General features: G+C 41.0%; 3 protein-coding genes across 3 annotated transcripts; 1 reads left to right on the forward strand and 2 right to left on the reverse strand.

Moving 5' to 3' along the window:
• The first annotated feature begins 1,733 nt into the window (after positions 1 to 1,733).
• Positions 1,734 to 2,669, forward strand: LOC148098304 (olfactory receptor 4B13-like). The gene has a single exon (XM_087853153.1). It carries the CDS (start codon positions 1,740 to 1,742, stop codon positions 2,667 to 2,669), a length of 930 nt encoding a protein of 309 aa, XP_087709279.1. The 5' UTR covers positions 1,734 to 1,739.
• A 1,668-nt stretch (positions 2,670 to 4,337) lies between these two features.
• On the reverse strand, positions 4,338 to 9,052 carry LOC102793183 (GTPase IMAP family member 8-like). The gene is made up of 5 exons (XM_087853248.1): positions 8,920 to 9,052; positions 7,948 to 8,661; positions 5,320 to 6,660; positions 5,173 to 5,234; positions 4,338 to 4,529 (listed from the first exon to the last, which is right to left on the reverse strand). The coding sequence occupies exons 1-5, from the start codon at positions 8,957 to 8,959 to the stop codon at positions 4,338 to 4,340; spliced, it is 2,349 nt and encodes a 782-aa protein (XP_087709374.1). The 5' UTR covers positions 8,960 to 9,052.
• A 2,142-nt stretch (positions 9,053 to 11,194) lies between these two features.
• On the reverse strand, positions 11,195 to 12,193 carry LOC102793480 (olfactory receptor 4B13-like). The gene has a single exon (XM_006799155.3). It carries the CDS (start codon positions 12,182 to 12,184, stop codon positions 11,195 to 11,197), a length of 990 nt encoding a protein of 329 aa, XP_006799218.3. The 5' UTR covers positions 12,185 to 12,193.
• Positions 12,194 to 21,407: the final 9,214 nt, after the last annotated feature.

Here is a 21,407-nt window from a genome sequence, read left to right on the forward strand (position 1 = left end):
TCTTCTTGTTTGATGGCAGATACTCCCTTTACCCTGGCCAAAAAGGCTAAAATGACCAAAGAAAAAGTGGAAAACAGCTAAACATGAGAGGTTTTTGGACAAAGTTTGTGTTTTTTCCATTGTTTAAGACCTGCTTCCAGCCAAGAGTGATACCATATATGCCCTATAGCTGCAGAAAAGGCTAACATTGTTATCTTTTCACAAAAAACAGCTAAACATGCGAGGTTTTTGGACAAAGTTTGTGTTCTCCATTCTTTAAACACCGGTTCAAGCACCGTTTAAGCACCGGCACCGCTTCAAAGGTACTGATTTGGCACCGGTATCGGATAAAACCTAAACGATACCCATCCCTATTTCCAAGGCCTCAAGTATGATTTCCTTTCTTCATCACACCTTTTTGCAGCTCCGATGTTTGTCTCACTTCCCTCCATCTTGTCTTGGGTTCTAGTCTCCTTCTACGAGGAGGGTACTGCTCCTTGTAGCTGTTCATTTTGTAGCCAAGCACCTCACTGATCACTGCTGCCATAGTGTAGATCAGCTGGTTGGTTTCGATCAGATGGTTCTTCATATAGGCTTTGTAATCAGCCATAGAGGGTCCAGGTTTCCAGCTTAGCAATGATTATATCTGTCAAGTCACGTGTTCTTACAATAAACACCTCAAACACATCAGTTGGCCTTGGCACTTGATACCCAATCTCGGAGGGTCGAGATGATATCACCCCCCCTGACCTGACGACCTTGTTCCCCCCTGGCGTAGTTTAGTTTAGTTTAGTTGTGATAGCAGTTTTTTCTTCCAGATGTTGAAACACTGAGCTACCAGTTGTTTCGCCATTAGTCCAGATGGTATGTGTAGTGGAAGTGCAAAATAAATTGCAGGTGCGGATAATCACCACATCATAGGAGAGAAAGTAGCGTAAAACACAAGACAGGGCCTAAGTAAAATAGGAAGTTAGCAATAATAACTAAACTGAGAAACACAAAGTAAAAGTATAACCTATAAATAATAAACTGATCTAAACAGTAACTGGAACAATTAACTCAATACTTAAAATACTAATACAAGAAATACAAGATGAAAATGTAAACAAACAAACTAGGCATTAAACAAAGAATAGTTAATAATAACAGAAAAAAAATTATATACACTGAACCCAGGACCAGAACACCTTAACCACTGTACACTGCAAAAATCTAATTTATAAAATACTGCTGGGCAGACATCTAGAGTTAACATAATCTAATTTTTACAGCATTTTTTACATAATTCATAGTTAGAAAAAATATTACTTAACAAGTTAGCAATTCAAAAATTATTAAAGTGTTCTAATATCAAAAACACTCATCTGTGAAGGTTCTCAGTCATCCAGGTCATCGTAGAAGCTTCTTCAGTTCTAGGCTAGACCTTAAGAAGCTCTCGGATGAGAGGTGCAACGTCTTCAAGCAACTTAAAGAAGTCCAGAAGTTTTTCTTTCCAAGCTCCTTAGACAATCAAAAATACTCAATTACTGAAACTGAATGCAATTTTTTTTTATACGTACGGAAACAAGTTATTAGAGGACCGGTAATATGAGTTTGAATTCCCAGCTGTTGTGCTGTCATCATCAAAGCGTTTATTAATAGACGGTACTGAATGAAAGCGGAGTGAGAATACACAGCACAGTGTAGCTGCTCACGCTGCATTTTGAACACTTGAAAGATATAATCTGAAAATTTGAAATTGTGAGTATTGCTCTTTGATTATGGATAATGTTTCTGTTGTGAGAATGTTCACTCTCTCTGGATTTAATGAGACAATGAATATCAGACTTACCATCTTCTCACTCACATTAATGTATTACTGTATGATCATATTAATCAATGTGTCTCTGATTGTGATCATTGTCTTGGATGAAAACTTGCATGAACCTATGTACATTTTACTGAGCAGTTTTTGCATTAATGCAATTTATGGGACAACAGGTTTCTACCCAAAATTCCTGTTAGATCTGCTTTTGTCTTCTCAAGAAATCTCCTATGAAGGGTGCCTTTTACAAGCTTTTATCATGTACTCATTTGCTTGCTGTGATTTGTCCATTTTAGCTGTTATGGCCTTTGACAGGTATCTGGCTATATGTCGCCCTCTGCACTACCACTCTTTCATGACTAAGAGGAGGCTCTCTCAGCTGGTGTGTTTCTCCTGGCTAACACCTTTATGTATTTTTTCCATCAGTATTCTGCTAACATCAAGACTGACCTTATGCAGATCAAAAATTGAGAAGGTCTTCTGTGTGAACTGGGTAATTGTTAAACTTGCTTGCTCTGACACAGACACCCTTTTAAATAGTGTTGTTTCATATGCAACAATTATCATTTATGTTTCGCATGGGTTTTTCATAATGTGGACGTATATGCATCTTATTAAAACATCTGTAAGGTCCAAAGAGGACAGGGCGAAGTTTATGCAGACCTGTGTGCCCCATCTGACTTCTTTAATCACATTTTTGATTGTAATACTTTTTGATTTAATGTATATGCGATTTGGCTCTGCAGATTTACCCCAAAGCCTTCAAAACTTCATCGCTATTGAATTTCTCATCATCCCTCCAGTTATGAATCCACTCATTTATGGATTTAAACTTACCAAAATACGAAATAAAATTCTGAGTTTTGTTTACCATAAACAAAAATAACCACTTTAATAAAGTTTAATCACTCAATGTTTTTCTCATTCTCAACTTCATGTTTCAGTATTTTGTCAGGGATACATCCCTGAACCCCATCATTTATACAGGAAAATAGTGGGGATTTGCTTCAGCTCATTTTTCATTTTTATTGAAATTATTTGTTGTTATATGAAGTACAAGATGTTTTTCTGCTGCTGTATGCAAATCAAATTGAAAATAGACACACAAATACACATGTGGAATGTAAGAGAATTAAAAAACAATTGTCTTTAACTGAAGCTTTTTTGTGTCATAGCATAAATAGAAAGGAAAAGGGTTTGAGGAACTATTTTACTATTTTATTTTAAAATGTTCTTGGAAAAAACATTTTTTCCATCACTAGGATTTTTGTCAGGCATGTGTCAGAGATCAGGTTTCCTTATTAGAAGCACGAACCACCACATGATACCAAACACAACTTCATAAACACCTGAATGAGTTTCTAATATTATAATGTTATTATGATAACACCTCTGATTGTGTAAGTAACAAAAAGATAAGAACAAAAATAATAATGAAAAGATAATAGTCTAGATGGCATAAAAAAACCCTGTGTGGATCTTATTTACAAGATGTATGTATATTATACTTCTCTAGTTCTTTTTATTTTATTTTTTAACTTTTCTGTAACCTATTTTTTTGTTTTGTTTTGTTTCTGTCTTTTTAAGTAATTCATAGGTTTGATGGTCTGGTTTAAACATACCCTGAATTATCAGCCTCCCACATGCCAATCTGCCATCTGGAAACTCTTTGTTCTATTTGGATTCAACTTTCAACTCATATTTTTTGCAGAAATGTATTAAGAGACAATACAAACACACAAAAAAACATATTCCTCCATAAATTAAAACATAAATTTATGCTGCCTTTCTGTACTCTACATGGGCATCTTCACCTTTCTGCACTCCTTCCTAGTTGTACAGTAGAATATTATTACTGCTATAGTTAAATAATTATCTCTTATATTAGAAAAATAGTTTATTATTAGCTTATTATTATTATTACTGCTAATGGGAGACTTCATGTGACATTTCTTTGCATTTCACAAGACTACTGAAACTGAGACTTCAGATTCTTATCATACAACTGAATCAGTAAGACTAAGGAAAATTTCAGGCTTTTATCTTTAATAGTTTTTGAGATAGTCATATTAATTCAAACCTTGCTTTAGATTTCCATGTGTGAAAAAAACAAGTCAAAACTTTGGAACGTACAATTTTCAGGCACAGAGTTGGGTGAGCAGAAAATCTTCTAAAAGTCTGACAGTTTAAGATGCCAGAACATTTGTGCCATATCCTGTATAATATATGACTATTTTATTTTACCAGCTATTTCCATACAGAGGACATATGTTCAAATTACCAGTGATTCAAAGCCAAAATAAAGCACAAAAACTGTTGTGATGTGAGTATAATTTTGGTATCTGCATCTAGTTGCTGTTAACATTCAGCAGATAAAAGTGTACAGCTGACATTATTTCCAATGTGGCATTAAAAAAAAATCAAATATATGCACTTTGGGTTACTGAGTTTCAAGTACAGAACACAAAAGCAGTAGAAGCCAAGACCATATTTAGTCTGTACACTAAACATGGTCATATAATAGATCTCAGGTCTCTTGAATCAGGGATCTAATTTATTGGACCAATAAGCTGCCCAGGAGAGCCCCAGCTGCAGCCCAGCCAGCTGACCTGGCATTCATCCCTGTGCCCACCCTGGATGAGGCCACAAAGGCTCCAGCTGCTGCTCCGAGGGCTGCACCTCCAGCTCTGAGCCATGATGAAGTCAAGCCTGCTTCATGTCTGCTTGCTGGGTTTGCAGTTTCTTTCTGTTGGGGAAAAAAAGGGACTGTACAAGGCCATCGTTGAGTTATTTAATACACTGTGTCTTGTCTTCTAGTACAGTATGTTAGCATACTTGATTTTTGCAAGAATAAGTAAAGGACGTAGTAGCATTGGAGTAAAAACACTTAAATGGATTTGGGCAGTAGTTTGGGAAAATGGGAAAACAGCTAATCTAAAAAATCCTGATGACAGTGCATCTGCAAAACATTTTGAATCCATATAATATTCCTGAAACTTAAAATAACTTTTTCAGGTAAGTGATGTGAATTTAGTGAAATAAATTGTATTTGTGGAGTCAAATAGCTCAACCCAGCGTGAAATATTTACATAATTTACTTCTGGTTGATTGCCATTAAATTAGGGAGGCCCAGTGAATTAATCCTTATCGTAATTCGAATGAATTGTCATACATGTTCCACTCTGATGCTTCAAATGATGCACAAATAAATAAATCAAACTGATGTGTTATGGATATAAATGAGGCTGAGATGCATGAAAAACTTTAGGAATGCATTTTAGACAAGCTGTAAAGACTTTTGTGTTCACATAAAAGAAACTTAGTCTTATCTAGAGCGTTTTGTGCATTCATCATGGTCGGACTGGCCTCTCAACTCCATTTTTACTCGCCTTGTACTGGACATTGGCACCACTGTCCGGCACAGCCAGGCTCTTCTGCTCTGCTTCTGGAACCTAATGAGTGACATTTTGACATTGTTCTTACAGAGTATACTCATTATTGTGTAACCACACTCAGGATCACTTTCTCATACTCACAGTGGTTGATGACATGTCGATGATGATTTGAAGGTATTGCGAATGCCCATTTTGGTTTTCTGCTAAGTTCCTCCAGCAACTTTAGGTCTGTCACAGTTTTTCCCTGATCACCTTTATTAAAGTGCACGGTGTTCATCTTATTTGTCCCGTTAGTTTCCGTCTCTTTGTAGTGCCTCTGCATCCTACTGATCGTCACTTTCAACATTTTCTTTGCATCTTCATTTTCTTTTTTCAGCTGTTCAGTCATCTCTTTGAGCTTCATCACTTCTTGCCTGTGATCCATCAGCATTTGCTCCGTGTCTTTTTCTTTCTTTACACACAATTTCTTTAAGCCTGCAATTTCTTGCTCTTGCGCCTTCATCTTTTCCTCAAGCTTTTTTTTGTCCTCTTCACTCCTTTGCTTTGTAGACTTTATGAAATGTCTTTTCACTGCACACAGCTCTTTTATCACCCTGTCCTTTTCCATAATGTCCTTCTTGAGTTGAGTGTTTTCAGTGTTTAGAATGCTCATCTTTTCTTCATAATCTTTCTTTAACCACTCCTTCTCATCTTCTGTTGTCACCTTCAAAGCCTGAACCTGTCCATCTTTCTCTTTAGCTATCTTGATCATATCTTCTACTGTCCTTTCCCTCTCCTCCACTGTCTTTCTCAGGACATTATTCTCTGCTTTAACCTTCTTCAGTTGCCTCACAGTCTTTTTGGAGCTCTTTTCCAGCTTTTTGTTGCTTTCCTGGAGATTCATGAAACTCTGTACCAAGTATCTGGCATCGTTCTCCACCACCGTCTCCTCAATCTTCTCCAGTAGTGCTCTAACCTGGATGTCTCCGACCCTGTTTAAGTTATCAAAAACATGATATCTGTTTCCACATTTGTCCACAAGCTTCTGCAGTGCTGGCCATCTTTCAATGTGCTCCTCAATGGGAGTGACTCCCAGTTTGTCTCCCCAGGTGAACAACACAATACTTCGCATCCACACCCAGAGACCAAACAAGCTTAAGTGTTCCTCCACTCTAATTCTGTCGGTTTCAGTGAAGGTCTCATCGGCACGTACAACCACCAGGACAGCATGAGGAGTAGGAGCCCACGGGGATGCACTGCTAGTAATTAGATCCTGTACTTCCCATGGAGTGTCCTCGGAACAGTATCGTCCATGCCATCCTGGAGTGTCCACAACAGTTATTTGCAGTTTGCCAGCACCACTCTCCCTCTCAGTGACCTGTGATGTTGACTGTCCCACAGCAAAGACTTCACCACCAAGAAGATTGTTTCCAGCTGAGCTTTTCCCAGCCTGCTTCGGTCCCACCACCAGAATTCGAAGCGCTGAAATTGGGGGAAAGTCTCCTGTATTGCAGAAATGCAAGATTTAGGTAATAATGTTAGCTTTGCAAATGTATATTTCCATCTTGCAGTTGTTTCAGGTAAATGAGAATGATGAATTTTAGATGTTTCCACAATGCTGGTTTGAATGAGAAGTTTCCTTCATTAGAGATTTTACTACTGTTAGTACTTGGTAGAACCATAATAGCTGATTTTCAGCAGCTTCAGGTATTTAAAGAAAACCTTTGAATACCTGACTTATTTAGATATCATGACACTGTTAGCATAAAGTTGTGTATGAACACATCCAGCAATTAAACAGCAATTTTGTCATTCAAATGATCTAATTTAGTGTCATACATTTATATAAACATTTTGGCATTTTATGTATTTGCCCCAGGGCAGCTGTGGCTACAACTGTAGCTTGCCTCCACCAGTGTGTGAATGTGCGTGAATGGGTGGATGACTGGGTGTGTAAAGCGCTTTGGGGTCCCTAGGGGGGACTAGTAAAAGTGCTATACAATGATTCTTGATATTTGAAGCAGTATTTGCATTGTTCTTATTAAAAACAAACAAAAAGACAACCACAGAATCAAAGCATATTAATGGAAAGTTGACCAGAAGGGAAAAGCGTGGTAAGAAAAGTGCACAAGCAACACTGATGAATGCAGTCTTGAGAGGAGTCTCAACACGCAAAAAACAGCATTATTGCCGTGAATCATGAATCAGGATTAAAACATCCAAACTGAGAGAAAACAGGAGCAGGAAGAAACACACAGCTAGAGGGAGAAAGGGGGGAAAGAAAACTGAACATAATATAAATGACACAAAAGACTAACAAAATAAAACAGTAAGTACAACCACACTGAAACACCTGGAACCAGAGACGACAGCAAAAATGTTTTACTTGGGCTAAGGAGAAATTAGTCCAGGTAATTTATCACATTACAAACATTAATGTTTGTAGTATTATAAAAATGATTGTACCTGGTCTAATTTTCTGAGCTACATAAGTAATAACATCACAGTTCGTGGTGGATGGATGATTAGTCTGCTGAATGCAAATGTTGATATGTGTAAATAAATATCACTGAATCTCTGAGTGCTAATGATTGTATTTTTTTCCCACTAATGCTGTTATGCCTCACAATTGGTGAAGATGGCAGTTGGCCTGGGAGGGGGGTATAATTTTAATCATTTTGATTTATTTTTCTTTTTTCTACTTTTTTTTTATTTTCACAATTTGTTTTGGTTCAATTATTATTATGTCTTGGAAAAACAAATATGATAGGTGCATGAAGTGACGCTTACCCAGTAGAAATGTGAGGGTTCTTTTAACCATATGCACATTCATTTGCCTTAAAGTCGCCCTCTCCTCCACCTTTTTCCTTTGGCTCTCTGTTATCCTGGACAGTTCGTCATTTCTAGTCACATAACCAACTCCTCCTGCTTTTATATTTTCTTCAACCACTGCATCAATCTTCTCCAAAAGTTCCTTAACCTGAGTGGGATCTTCTCCCCAAGTGCTTGTATCTAAAAGGTGGTATCTATACATGCATTTGTCCAAAAGGCTTTTCAGAAACTTGTATTTTGCAATGTAACTCTCCACAGACATCCCTCTCAGCTGCTCATATCTCGTGAATATTACTATCGTGTTCCTCCACAGGGTGTCATTTAACTGCTCCAGAGGTCCCTCTACTGTCCATTCCCGACCTCTGTGCGAGCTGATCGGTATAACCATGAGGAAAGCATGAGGTCCCGGTGGACACATGGCCACGCAGGCTGCTGTGTTCATATTTACCAGGCCGGGGTCTTGGACAGAATAGTGAATCCATCTTTCAGGGGTACTGACCACAACCACTTTAAGTCTTTCATCAAGAATAGTTTGTCTCTTAACACACATCTTCACGTCTCTGCTGGTGTCAAACATCTGTCTGCCGAGGATAGTGTTTCCTGTCAAACTCTTCTCCAGCCAGTCGTGTCCCAAGAGCACAATCCTGAGCTCCTGGAGAATGTGTTTGTTCTCTGCCAGCAGAGAGGACAACATGTCACTGAATTACCACAACTCTGGCATGCAAGCAGCTGATGTGAGACAAAGCCCTCCCAGTGGTTTCACAACTTTCATCTGAGCTATGCAAAATGCTGAAATTCTCTTAACTGCAATGAATTATGTACAGAATAAGAAAATAGAACAAATTGGATTTAATATACTAAAATCAATCAGTCTTGCAAATGTTGTATGGACACATTTAAGACATATACAAGTATAAGTCAGGAACGTACCTTTATGGTGTCTGTGAGCCATTAAAACTTTGTCAGCCATCTTTTAAAATGTCACTTTAAAGATGATTCACTATAGTTAAAAACCCTGTTTTCCCAAAAGCAAAGTGAAGTGGAAAAACATCGTCCAGCCCAGTGTCAGCCTGAGCTTTAATGTTTGACTCAGCTCTCTGTCTGATGAAAGGTCAAAGTCCAGCCCATACCACTCTGCTAGTGGAAGATATCATCTAATTAGCTCACACAGGTAACATTTCTGTAACCGTATAATTACATCAAGGAGCCAAGGAAGCCAAGGCCTAAGTTCACTGAGTGTATTTGAGGATCTTTTCTGTGTTCTTACATAGTAGTTAAACATGCTGTCAGTCCTCCAAAAAAGGTCCAAACTACTGAGGGAGGAACTCTTTTAAGACATCTGTGTATGCAGAACCCCAAGGTCCTGTATACATAATATATTGCATGCAAAAGCCAATATGTGTGCAATTCCAGTAATCTAAAGTTTACTGAAGTATATTCTAGCATTTGATTGATTGCTGTGAGATAATCATTTCCGTAATTTAGCAAAATCAATACATTAAATAGATCGTTTAATTGTAATCTTGGTAAAGGGCAGTATTGTAGTGTTTCCTTGTATGTTTTTGGGTCAGTTCATTTTCATTGAGAAATCTGAAATCTAAAACTGTTAAAATGCATAAAACACCCTTGCTCCCTGATTAAACACCAGATAAACCTAGTTTTCTTACATGTGCGTTACTGATGATTGAGTGGATCAGCTCTTCTGACACAGCCGAACCCTGATATTCACATTAGATTAACAATGCTGTTAGGACCAGGGTGAATTGTTTTGGGGCCCTAGTTAAGATTAAGATTTTGTTCTAAACTAAGAAACGTGAATTTTGTCATCTACTTACATCTTCTGCTCTTTACTGCTTTCCATTTATGTATGCTGTATATTGCACTGAGTAGATTAGACAAGAGTACTTCACTTTTTCCCTCTCCCTCACCTTCTGAGACCTTAAGCCTTAGCCAATACTCTCTCTCTCTGTCTGGCTTACCTGGTCACTAGAAGGCCAAATGTTAGCTTAAAAAGCTGACTAGCAACCACGTCAGTAGCAGCTTGAAACTTAAAGCAGCATTGTTTGATAAAAGTAAAAGCGAAAATGTTCATTTTATCTAATTTGGCTTACTGAGATGTTTCATTGGTATGTGATGTGTCTGAGGCTGAGAGACCACAGAGCCTGAAAAACATGATTATTAGGCTGCAACAATATTTTTTAACATAAGCTACTAAACAACAGTTAGCTGTTGTAGTTCATGAGATTAGTGTTCAGAAAATGCATAGTTGACATGTGGACCCTCAATATACTTTTGGTTTTACTCTCAAGTTTTTGATAAAAATCAATGCTCCATATTCTGTTTTTTGGTAAACCAGAAAAACCCACGTGTTATCATAGTTTTGCATTTTTTATTTGTTTTTATTGTTTATGTTTTAAATATTTAATTTAAAGTGCACAACAACTCGATTATACAACCACCCAATGTAAGGTTTATGCAACAGATATAAGTGTACAATGTAACAATGTGCAGGTAACAATGTAGCTAAAATAGCTTTCACTTGAATAGCATTGTACTTCCTACCCCTCTACTGTAAACAGCAACACAAATTTACATCGTAATGAATGTGATGATTAGAGTCAGACACAACAACACCTTAAGTTCAAATAATAAGACAGATAGGATTAAAGAATTAAAGATGAAAAATAAATAAGGCTCATCTATCAGTCCACTGGCCTAGCTAGTTCATGGTTGCGAGGGATTGGATTCCATGCTGTATAATGGATGATTGATCAATATTCAATAATAACATAATTAATTTGTAAATGTGCAGAGAATTATGGATGCAAGTTTTTAAAATTCTGCAAAAGAAGATATGTAGCAACAAGAGATGATCTTTTAGCATGATTATAATCTATAAGAGCATGTCAATGCTTACTATTGCTCTGGGATGAGCCATAGGCTTTGCTGACTGAAACATGGAGGAAATATTAACCACAGACACTGTTTTATATATCTATTACCATTTATCTACAAAGTGCATAAATTAAAAAAGAAGTAAAAGGTAGAATATAAAAACTAAAAATACAAAACTTGATGTCACATTTCCTGAGAAAACAGAACATGGAACATTATCAATTGATCTTTGTCAAAAACAGTAAAACATAGTATGGCCTGTCCCTATAAGTCATCTACAACAGAATAGCTCACATAGTAAATTCTTTACTCAAAGGAAAATGCTGCATTTTACTCTTGTTTTTTTAAGTAAACTAAACTTGATGTAAGTTAGTTTCTTGTAAGATTTAAGTAAAGTCAGGATTCTGTTTTGTATTTTGGTGAGTTTGAATCCATATATGAGAGGGTTCATAAAAGGTGGAATGATGAGAATTTCAACTGTAATGAAGTTTTTGAGACTTTCAGAAAAACCTGTGTACTCAAATTGCACATATATCGACTGAAAACCAATCACAACTATAAATGTGATCAAAGAGGTCAGGTGGGGCAGGCAGGTCTGCATAAACTTTTCTCTGTCCTCTCTGGACCTCGCACATGTTTTAATGAGATGTGTGTAAGTCCACATTATAAAAAAGCCATGAGACACATAAATGATAACTGTTGCATATGCTGCGATGTGGTTTGTAAAGGTTTCAGCTTCAGGACAAGCAAGTTTAACAATTAACCAGTTTACACATAAGACTCTCTGAATGTTTATACCACATAACTTCAATCTTGATGTTAGCAGGACATTAATGGCAAAAATACATAAAGGAGTTAGCCAGGAGAAACACACCAGCTGAGAGAGCCTCCTCTTAGTCATGAAAGAGTGGTAGTGCAGAGGTCGACATATAGCCAGATACCTGTCAAAGGCCATGACAGCTAAAATGGACAAATCACAGCAGACAAATGAATATATGACAAAAGCTTGTAAAAGGCACCCTTCATATGAGATTGTTTGGGAAGACCTTAGTAAATCTGAAAGGAATTTTGGGTAGAAACCTGTGGTCCCATAAATTGTGTTAATGCAAAAGCTACTCAGGAAAATGTACATAGGTTCGTGCAGATTTTCATCCAAGAAAATAAGCAGCACAAGAGAGACATTGAAAAATAAAATCATGCAGTAATACAGTAAAGTGAATGTGAAGAGAGGCACTCTGAAATTCATCGTCTCATTAAATCCTGACAGAATGAAACTTCTTACATTAGACACATTATCCATGATCAGAGAACACAGTTACCGTCTTAGTGTAACAACATGTGAGTGTACAGAGCAAAGAGCTGCTGTATCTACATCCCTAACAATATCTGCTCTTCCTCTACGCCTCCTGTTAATTACTGCCTTTGGCTCAACAACAAAAAACACACACCTGGGAATTCAACCTCTGTTGCTTGGGGGGATACATGACTGGCTACTAGTGGAAGTTTTCCTTCTCTTTTGCCAGAAGCCGAAAATGTCCACAAATGACGAAAACCTGAGACGGTCGTGAACCTTTCAAGGAGTGCCCAGTTGACCAAAATTACTCCAAGGACGCAGCGAAGACCGCAAAAGACCCAAGAACAACATCCAAAGAACTGCAGGCCTCATTGCTTCAGTTAATGTCAGTAAGAAAGAGTTTGGCCAAAAATGTATTCCAAGATGAAAACCACTGCTGAGCAAAAGGAAAATGAAGGTTTGTCTCAGTTTTGCCAGAAAACATCTTGATGATCTCCAAGACTTTTAGAAAAATAACTCTGTGGACTGATGGGACAGAAGCTGAACTTTTTGGAGTGTGCGTGTCTGATAACATTCAGTGTAAAAGTCACACAGCATTTCAGAAAGACCATCACCAAAATATGGTGGTGGTGGTAGTGTGATGGTCTGGGGCTGTTTTGCTGCCTCAGGACCTAAATGAAGGTAAACTGAAAAATGAATTCTGCCGTCTACCAAAATATTCTGAAGGAGAATGTCTGGCCATCTGTTTGTGACCTTAAGCTGGAACACAGTTGGGTTCTGCAGCAAGACAATAATCCAAAACACACCAGCAACTTTACCTCCGAATGGCTTAAGATAAACTAAATGAAGAAATTTGAGTGGCCTACTTTAAGTCCTGACCTGAATCTGACTGAGATGCTTGACGCATCAATAAATGAGTTGATCTGAGAGGACCTACAAAGTTATTTGAGGGTTTATCTTTAAAAGTGACAAGTTAAATAATAAAAACAGTCGTATTTCTAATCTTGAGGTAGGTAGTTGATTAGTGTGATTAGTGCATGCAAATGTAGACATGTGTAGTGCAGAGTGCTTATTCTGTCCCTCCTGTTATTTCTAAGGCATGTTTTTTATAAGTTTGTTATATGGCGGGTCATAATCATTAGTTCTGTAATTAACTGTTGCAACGTGTCAGAAAATATGTTTATTCCTGATCTTGTCTGGGCAAAGCCTGCCATCTAGTGGGTTGACAGGGTAGCGCCATGTTAGAGCGCAAGCAGTGGTTTTCTCCCAGCGCTCGACAGGGAAGGTCCATTTCTCTGTGTCTCTGTAATTTCCTGCATCTGGCGCCCTTGAAAAGGCATAATCTGTTAGTGTGGCAAAACGGTTTATTGTTCTCACTTATTAGTACCTTGTTCAGCAAAGTAATGAGTTTCTTGTGTGTTTAGTGAGTTTGTTACATTACTAGCATAAGCTAGCTGTTAGCCCTTTCGTTAGCCTGCTAGCATGAAGCATACCAGCATGTGGTGTTAGCTGTATCTCTTGACATGTGTTGATACTGAGATTGTGTAGTGACTGTTTACACAAGTCAACAATATTTAATGTAATCTTTGTGTATTTGTATGGAGAGTGAATACACTGTATTCTGTTTCTGTTATTACAGTTTTACAAAAAGAAAAATAAGGATCAGTAAAGCTCTGAAGAATGCCACGCGGTCTCCTGAGTGTTTACTGAAGCCATTTAATGTTTAGCTCTCTGCATAAGCTGGATAGAGACGTTCAGCTGAGGGCAGAAGAGTAAAAAGACTGCCAGGATCCTGAGACACTCCACTCCAGCAACAGCAATCATGTCCAACCACGGAGACACCTCGCAGCTTTCACAGCTGGAAGTCAGGTCGGAATGCAGATCAGCAGCTTCACGCCGGTCAAACAGCTCAGCAGCAAGCCTTGCTGCAGCGCGAGCACGAGCTGAAGCCGAAGCTGCTCGAGCAAGAGCAGAATACGCCAAATAGACATGGAGGTCGAAAAGGCCCGGATGGAGGCAGCGCTAAATGCTCTGAAGCAGGAGGGAGAAGCAGAAGCAGCACTTGCAGCTGCAAGGGTCCTAGAGGCTGCAGTTCTGGACCAGGCAGAGTCTGTGAAGCCACCAGACATTCCTGCGGCTGTCAGTTGCACTCAGGAGTATGTAGATACCCACTTCCACAACAACACTAATATGGAAGGTGAGTCAAAACACAGTAGAGAGCAAAAATGTGACTTAGACAACACCCACACTACAGGGCCGGACATATCAGCAGCAGCTGTGCGTGGGTACCCCCCCAGTTGTCCACCCGTTTGGCAGCCCAAACTTCCACCTCCCCATTGGTCCAACCATGTTGGAGCAGCCACACCACAACGACAAGCAGATGTATCAGACCTCGCTGCCCTCCTCTCACGCCGTGACCTACTGACAGCAGGACTGACAGTGTTTAATAACAAGCCAGAGACTTATCTAGCATGGAGATCTATGTTTCACAATGCCACTGAAGATTTAAACCTAAAGTGCAGTGAAGAACTTGATCTGCTCACTAAGTGGCTTAGTGGGGAGTCTCTCCAGCATGCTCTGAGAATCAGGGCTGTCCATGTTAACAATCCAGAAACAGGTCTTCAGCGTTTATAGCAAAGGCTAGACAGGATTTATGGCTCAGCGGAAGTTATTGAAGCTTCTCTGTTCAAACGCCTAGAGAGCTTTCCCAGAGTTACTCCGAAAGACAATCACCTTCTTCAGGAACTTGCAGATCTCCTCCTGGAACTTGAAGCAGCAAAAGATGAAGGATATCTGCCAGGCCTCAGCTTTCTCGACACTCCAAGAGGCATAAACCCAATTGTGGAAAAACTCCCACATACCCTGCAAGAGCCATGGATCAAACAGGGGTCCAAGTATAAGAAATAACACAGAGTGCACTATCCGCCTTTCGCCTACTTTGTTCAGTTCGTGAATAGCAATGCTGAAATGAAAACTGACCCCAGCTTCATTTTACAAAATTACAGCACTGGGCACATGAAGATAGAAAGGCCACTGGTGAGACAATCACATTTTAGAGCCCCGCTAACAGCAAACAAAACACAGGTTGGCACACCCAGCAACAAATCTAACACTCACTCTCTTGATCCCGACAAACAGTGCCCAGTACACATGAAGCCCCATTCACTTGCAAAATGTAGAGGGTTTAGGATGAAAACACCGGATGAGCGGAAAAGTCTGCTCAAAGGGCTCTCGGTCTGTTACAAGTGTCTCTCATCAACAGAACACAGGGCCAAAGACTGTAAAGCTGATATTCGTTGTCTGGAGTGCAAAAGCAATACCCACATCTCTGCCATGCATGCCGGGCCACCCCCTTGGACAAGTGGGAGCTTTGATTCTACACCAGAGGGACACGGCGGGGAGCCAGACATCCCGAGCTCCACAGTGACCACATCTAACTGCACTGAGGTATGTGGACAGGGACAACAAGGACGGTCTTGTTCTAAAATTTGCATGGTGAAAGTATATCACAGCAGGGCCCCTCAAATGAAAACGAAAATGTATGCAATTTTAGACGACCAAAGTAATGTGTCACTGGCTCGTTCTCCCTTTTTTGACATGTTTAATGTACATGGTGAAGCCTTTCCATACACAATGAAAACATGCTCTGGCACAACGAACAAAACAGGCCGTAGAGCTCACGGCTTTGTCATTGAGGGTGTTGACGGAAAAGTGTCCATACCACTACCAACACTGACAGAGTGTAATCAGATTCCTGATAACAGGAGTGAGATACCCACCCCAGAAGCTGCAGCTGCTCATCATCAAGTAGCTCACATAGCCGCACAAATACCCCCTCTTGATCCAGAGGCAGATATTCTCCTCCTCTTAGGCCGTGATGTAATTCAGGCTCACAAGGTTCGACGCCAGGCAAATGGGCCCAATGAAGCACCTTACGCCCAAAAGCTTGATCTTGGATGGGTAATTGTTGGGGATGTTTGCCTCTCGGGAGCTCACAGACCCACAGTGAACTCCTACAAGACTAACATACTGGATAATGGCCGCCCCAGTTTTCTCTCTCCCTGTTGTAACAGAATCTACACAAAGGTGAAGATCACAGAAGAATGCCCCCTTTTTGAGAGCACACGGGTCAAAGATGAACTGGGCAAACACATCTTTCAACAAACTACTGATGATGACAAAATGGCACTCTCTGCAGAAGATAAGACGTTTCTGAACATTATGCACAAAGAGTTTGCTAAAGATGATGCAAATAACTGGGTCGCCCCCCTGCCCTTTCGTCATCCCTGACGTCCGTTACCCAACAACAGAGAGCAGGCTCTCACCCGCCTCATGTCCCTACAGAAGACATTAAAGAGAAAGACGGAGATGAAAGATCATTATGTGGAGTTTATGAAAAGGATCTTCGACAAAGGTCATGCAGAAAGGGCTCCCCCTCTCAAACCCCACCAAGAATGCTGGTATCTCCCACACTTTGGTGTTTACCACCCCCAAAAGCCAGCAAAAATCAGAATAGTCTTTGATTCAAGCGCCCAGTTCAAAAATCTGTCTCTGAATCAAGTGCTATGTAAAGGCCCAGATCTCAATAACAGCCTTGTGGGCGTGCTTCTCAGATTCCGAGGTGACCCACATGCTGTGATGGCCGACGTGGAGCAGATGTTTCAGAACTTCACGGTCAGAGAGGACCATCGTGATTATCTGCGTTTCCTGTGGTTCCGCGATCACGACCTGGATGGAGAAGTGGACGAATTTCACATGACAGTCCATGTTTTTGGGAATTGCCCGTCCCCCTCAGTTGCTATCTATGGACTCAAGAAAACTGCTGTGGAAGGAGAGAAAGAATATGGCAGTGATGTAAGGGAATTTATTGAGCGCCATTTTTATGTAGATGATGGGCTAAAGTCATTTCCCTCTGAGAACCAGGCGATCGACGTCCTTCACAGAACACAAAGGATGCTGGCTCAGTCTAACATCCGCCTTCACAAGATCTCATCCAACAGCCCTGTAGTCGTCAGTGCCTTCCCAAGTGAAGATCTAGCCACAGGTCCGCAGGAACTCCAACGTGGACAACACGCCCCACTCATGCAATGCAGCCTTGGGTTAGGCTGGGACCTGTCGACAGACCAATTGTCATTTCAAGTTGAAATCAATGACAGGCCTTTCACCAAACGTGGTGTATTGTCAGTCATCAACAGTTTGTATGACCCACTTGGCTTCGCTGTGCCAGTCAGCATCGAAGGCCGCTCCATTCTGAGAGAGATTTCTATGGACATTAGCGAATGGGATGCACCGCTGCCGAGGGAGAAACAGGACAAGTGGCAACAATGGAAAGATTCCCTAAAGCACTTACAACAGCTCAAGATCTCCCGCATGTATACATCCATCTCACTATCTGAATCTCAGAGAAAAGAAATGCATGTTTTTTGTGATGCATCCACAAAAGCTGTTGGAGCCGTCGCTTACCTGAAACTCACAGCAGGCAATGGGCTCAGTGAAGTTGGGTTTCTTCTTGGAAAGGCCAGGCTGGCTCCAAAACCAGACATCACAATTCCAAGACTGGAACTTTGTGCTGCTGTGCTGGCTGTAGAAGTGGCGGAAATGGTCCAGCAGGAGCTTCACACTACTATTGATGAGGTGAACTTCTACACCAACTCGAAGGTGGTCCTTGGATATATTTTCAATGAAAAAAGACGCTTTTATGTGTATTAGGGGTGCAACGATACTCGTATCGATATCGAACCGTTCGATACAGTGCTTTCGGTTCGGTACGCATATGTATCGAACGATACAACATTTTTAATTTATTTTATCAACTTTCCTTCTGACGATGCTGTCTGTGTTGAGCGCTCAGTGGATCTGCGCTCGACAGTGCAGCCTAGGCGGAGTAGTCGAACACAGACTCACTGAGCGCAGGGCAAGCTAGCTAGACAGAAGTTAAGCTCGTTGCAACATGGCAAATTGAACCTCCCCCACCCTCATTCAGATCTGGCGTTTGGAACTATTTTGGTTTTCATGTGACGTATGACCCTGAAGGTAAGCGTGTCATGGACAAAAGTAAAACAGTATGTTGGATGTGCCAGCAATGCTCAATTGGTGGGAACTAGTGTGTTAGCGCAGTTAGCTCGTTAATGTGTTGACGTCTTCCAGCCCCACTCATGAGGCGATCCGCGGTAGCTCGTTAACGGAGATTTGCCGTGTTGTGACCTTAACGTCATTTCAGATTAACGCTGACAGCACTAGTGGGAACACAACCAATATGACTGCACATTTACTCCGACATCATCCTAGTGCAAAGACAAGTGGAAGCAGACAAAAACAAGCACGCATGCTACAAACTTTACCCGAGTCATTTAGACAGCCGTTAGCACATGATTCTCCTTATGGGGACCTGATATGTTTAATATGCTGCTGAGAATATAGCCCAGAAGAAGCGTATAGTATAGCTTTTATTTTGGAAAGAGACATTTCTCCATAATAAACTCTCTTTTCCAAAGATGAGTGATTCCTCAATCAGATACAGGGCTCGCAAAATCGCTAGCCCGACGTCCTGGGGCTTTTTTCCAGTCGGGCTACCAAAATCTATCTCTGCCCTGCCCGTCAGCCTATCGTAGGAAGGAAAAATATATGTCAATGCTTTTGCATTCTTTCGGAAATGTAGCTGGGTAATTATGTCATTGGCATCGGCCACTGTCAATATGTGATATACTGAAATCGCGTTTGAATTTGCGCTTGTTTTTTGCTTTCACTTTGCAATCGCGTGAACTGTGTATAGAAAGCGACAGTACTGATTGGTGAGTGATGATAATTTGCGCACCAATTCCTCTGACATCGTCTTATCAATCGTTAGCTTACTATGCAAACATGACAAGTGAAATCTCCCGCAGCAAGCTTAAACATGTGAGAGGTTGATCGCGCAGAGAATCGCTGAGCGTTATGTTAGTGCGTGTGTAAAAGCAGCAGGATATATATTTTAGTTCTGCTGAGCCAAATAAGACAGGTCAGGGTGAAGAAGTGACAAAACGGAAAGGTTATGACAAATCAGACTATAAGGCAAAAAGAAAGTGCAGCTTTATGGTTTCATGGACAAAAGAATTTCTGTGGCTGCAATATGACGAGCTAAATAACCAGGGCTGCACATAAGTGGTCCGCAGGTGCGCATTCGCTGTCAAAATAAAAACCCGCACAAGATAAGAAGTTGCAACGCGTGTTTGCGTACATAAGATTTTAAGGAAGAGGACAGACATTTGTTTAGAACTCTTAAAGATGTCGAAGAAGCTCCTTTAAGCAATTACTGTGATGTTCCTCCACCTCCAAAGAAATGTCAGAAGGAGTCCGAACCACAAAAGAAGCACGTATTCTCGGAAAAGTGGTTGCAGGAGGTGAGCTGGCTTCAAACAAATGATGAACGCACAGAGATGTGGTGCAGAATGTGCCGTGAAAATTTAATAAATGACAAATTAATAAAAAGGCATGAACATTTTTTTTGTATCGAAAAAATATCGAACCGTGACACCAAAGTATCGAACCGAACCGAACCGTGAATTTTGTTGTATCGTTGCACCCCTAATGTGTATGTGCATAACCGTGTGGAGCGCATTAGGCATTCTACCCAGACCCACCAATGGCATTACGTACCCACACAGCTAAACCCAGCTGACCATGCCACACGAGCACTGCCCGCTGAGCATCTGTCTCACTCTACATGGCTTAGCGGACCTGCCTTCCTTACGAATTCAGGCCAACGACAAATACAGAAAGAACCTTTTGACCTTGTTTGCCCTGAAAATGACACCGAGCTGCGCCCAGATATCGTATCCTGTGCCACCTTTCTGTCAATAAAAGAGCTCGGGACCACAAGGTTCGAGAGATTCTCAAATTGGAGTCATCTGCTGAAAACTATTGCCAGACTGCTGCACATTGCCAAGTCCTTTAAAGGCGAAACAGAGAGTGCATGTCGTGGATGGCACAAGTGCAACAGCTATGCTACAGAAGAACAGCTTCAGCAGGCCAAGGTTACTATCATTCGTGCAGTTCAAAAAGAGGTGTATGCGGATGACATCAAGTGCTTGGAGCAGAGTGAGTCCATTCCCACACAAAGTCCACTTAGCAAGCTGATTCCTTACATAGACGCCGATGCAGTTCTTAGGGTCGGCGGCCGGCTGGCAAGAGCTCAACTGTCAACAGATGAGACACACCCCATGCTCATTCCCAGTAAACACCACGTAACCCAGCTCATAATCAGACACTTTCACGCACAAGTATGTCATCAGGGCAGACACTTCACCGAAGGTGCAATCAGAGCTGCAGGTTTTTGGATTGTGGGTGGGAAAAGAGCCGTCAGTAGTGTCATCTTCAACTGTGTCATATGCCGCAGATTAAGGGGCAAGCAACAAGAGCAGATCATGTCAGATCTACCAGAAGACAGAATGTGTACAGACCCTCCTTTCACGTGTGTGGGCCTAGATGTTTTTGGTCCGTGGCCTGTTACAGTCAGAAAGACACGAGGAGGTCAAGCAGAGGCCAAGAGATGGGCAGTGATCTTTACGTGTATGAGCACTCGTGCCATACATATCGAAGTGATAGAAGCAATGGACACTTCATCTTTCATTAATACTCTGCGCCGTTTCGTTGCCATGCAAGGTGCTGTTAAACTACTCAGATTCGACTGCGGCACAAACTTTGTGAGTGCTTGCAGAGAACTCCAAATCGACAAGAAGGGTTGTCATAATGACAAAATCAACATGTATCTTGGAGACAGAAGCTGTGAGTGGCAATTTAACCCTCCACATGCATCGCACATGGCTGGATCTTGGGAGCGCATGATTGGCGTCAGTTGGCGGATCCTTGACGTAATGCTGCTACAGCACGGAAATGCAAAGCTCACACATGAGGTGTTAGTGACATTCATGGCAGAGGTCACTGCAATTGTCAACTCAAGGCCACTTACCACAGTTTCTGCTGACTCAGAGCATCCTGAGATTCTCACTCCTGCCATGCTACTCACACAAAAGGTCGGTGCGCCCCCAGTACCACCAGGTCAGTTCCACGATCAGGACCTGTTTAGAGTGCAATGGAGACGTGTACAGTACCTAGCCAACGTCTTCTGGGGACGATGGAGGAGAGAGTACCTCAGCGGACTACAGGGTCGTCGCAAGTGGAGGGCATCAAAGCCCAATCTACAAATTGGAGATGTGGTCCTGCTCAAAGAGGGACAAGAAAACAGGATTGA

This window comes from Neolamprologus brichardi, chromosome 16 (assembly GCF_056152115.1).
Source record: "Neolamprologus brichardi isolate AB-2024 chromosome 16, ASM5615211v1, whole genome shotgun sequence".
NCBI lineage: Eukaryota > Metazoa > Chordata > Actinopteri > Cichliformes > Cichlidae > Neolamprologus > Neolamprologus brichardi.

Bases quoted from the DNA above. Each gene is read 5' to 3' on its own strand.
- LOC148098304 (XM_087853153.1), top strand. From the start codon at position 1,740: ATGGATAATGTTTCTGTTGTGAGAATGTTCACTCTCTCTGGATTTAAT.
- LOC102793183 (XM_087853248.1), bottom strand. From the start codon at position 8,959: ATGGCTGACAAAGTTTTAATGGCTCACAGACACCATAAAG. The intron at 8,662-8,919 runs GTACGTTCCTGA...CTCTGCTGGCAG, and splicing joins GGCTCACAGACACCATAAAG to AGAACAAACACATTCTCCAG. The intron at 4,530-5,172 runs GCGAGTAAAAAT...TTTCCCCAACAG, and splicing joins GTGCCAATGTCCAGTACAAG to AAAGAAACTGCAAACCCAGC.
- LOC102793480 (XM_006799155.3), bottom strand. From the start codon at position 12,184: ATGGATAATGTGTCTAATGTAAGAAGTTTCATTCTGTCAGGATTTAAT.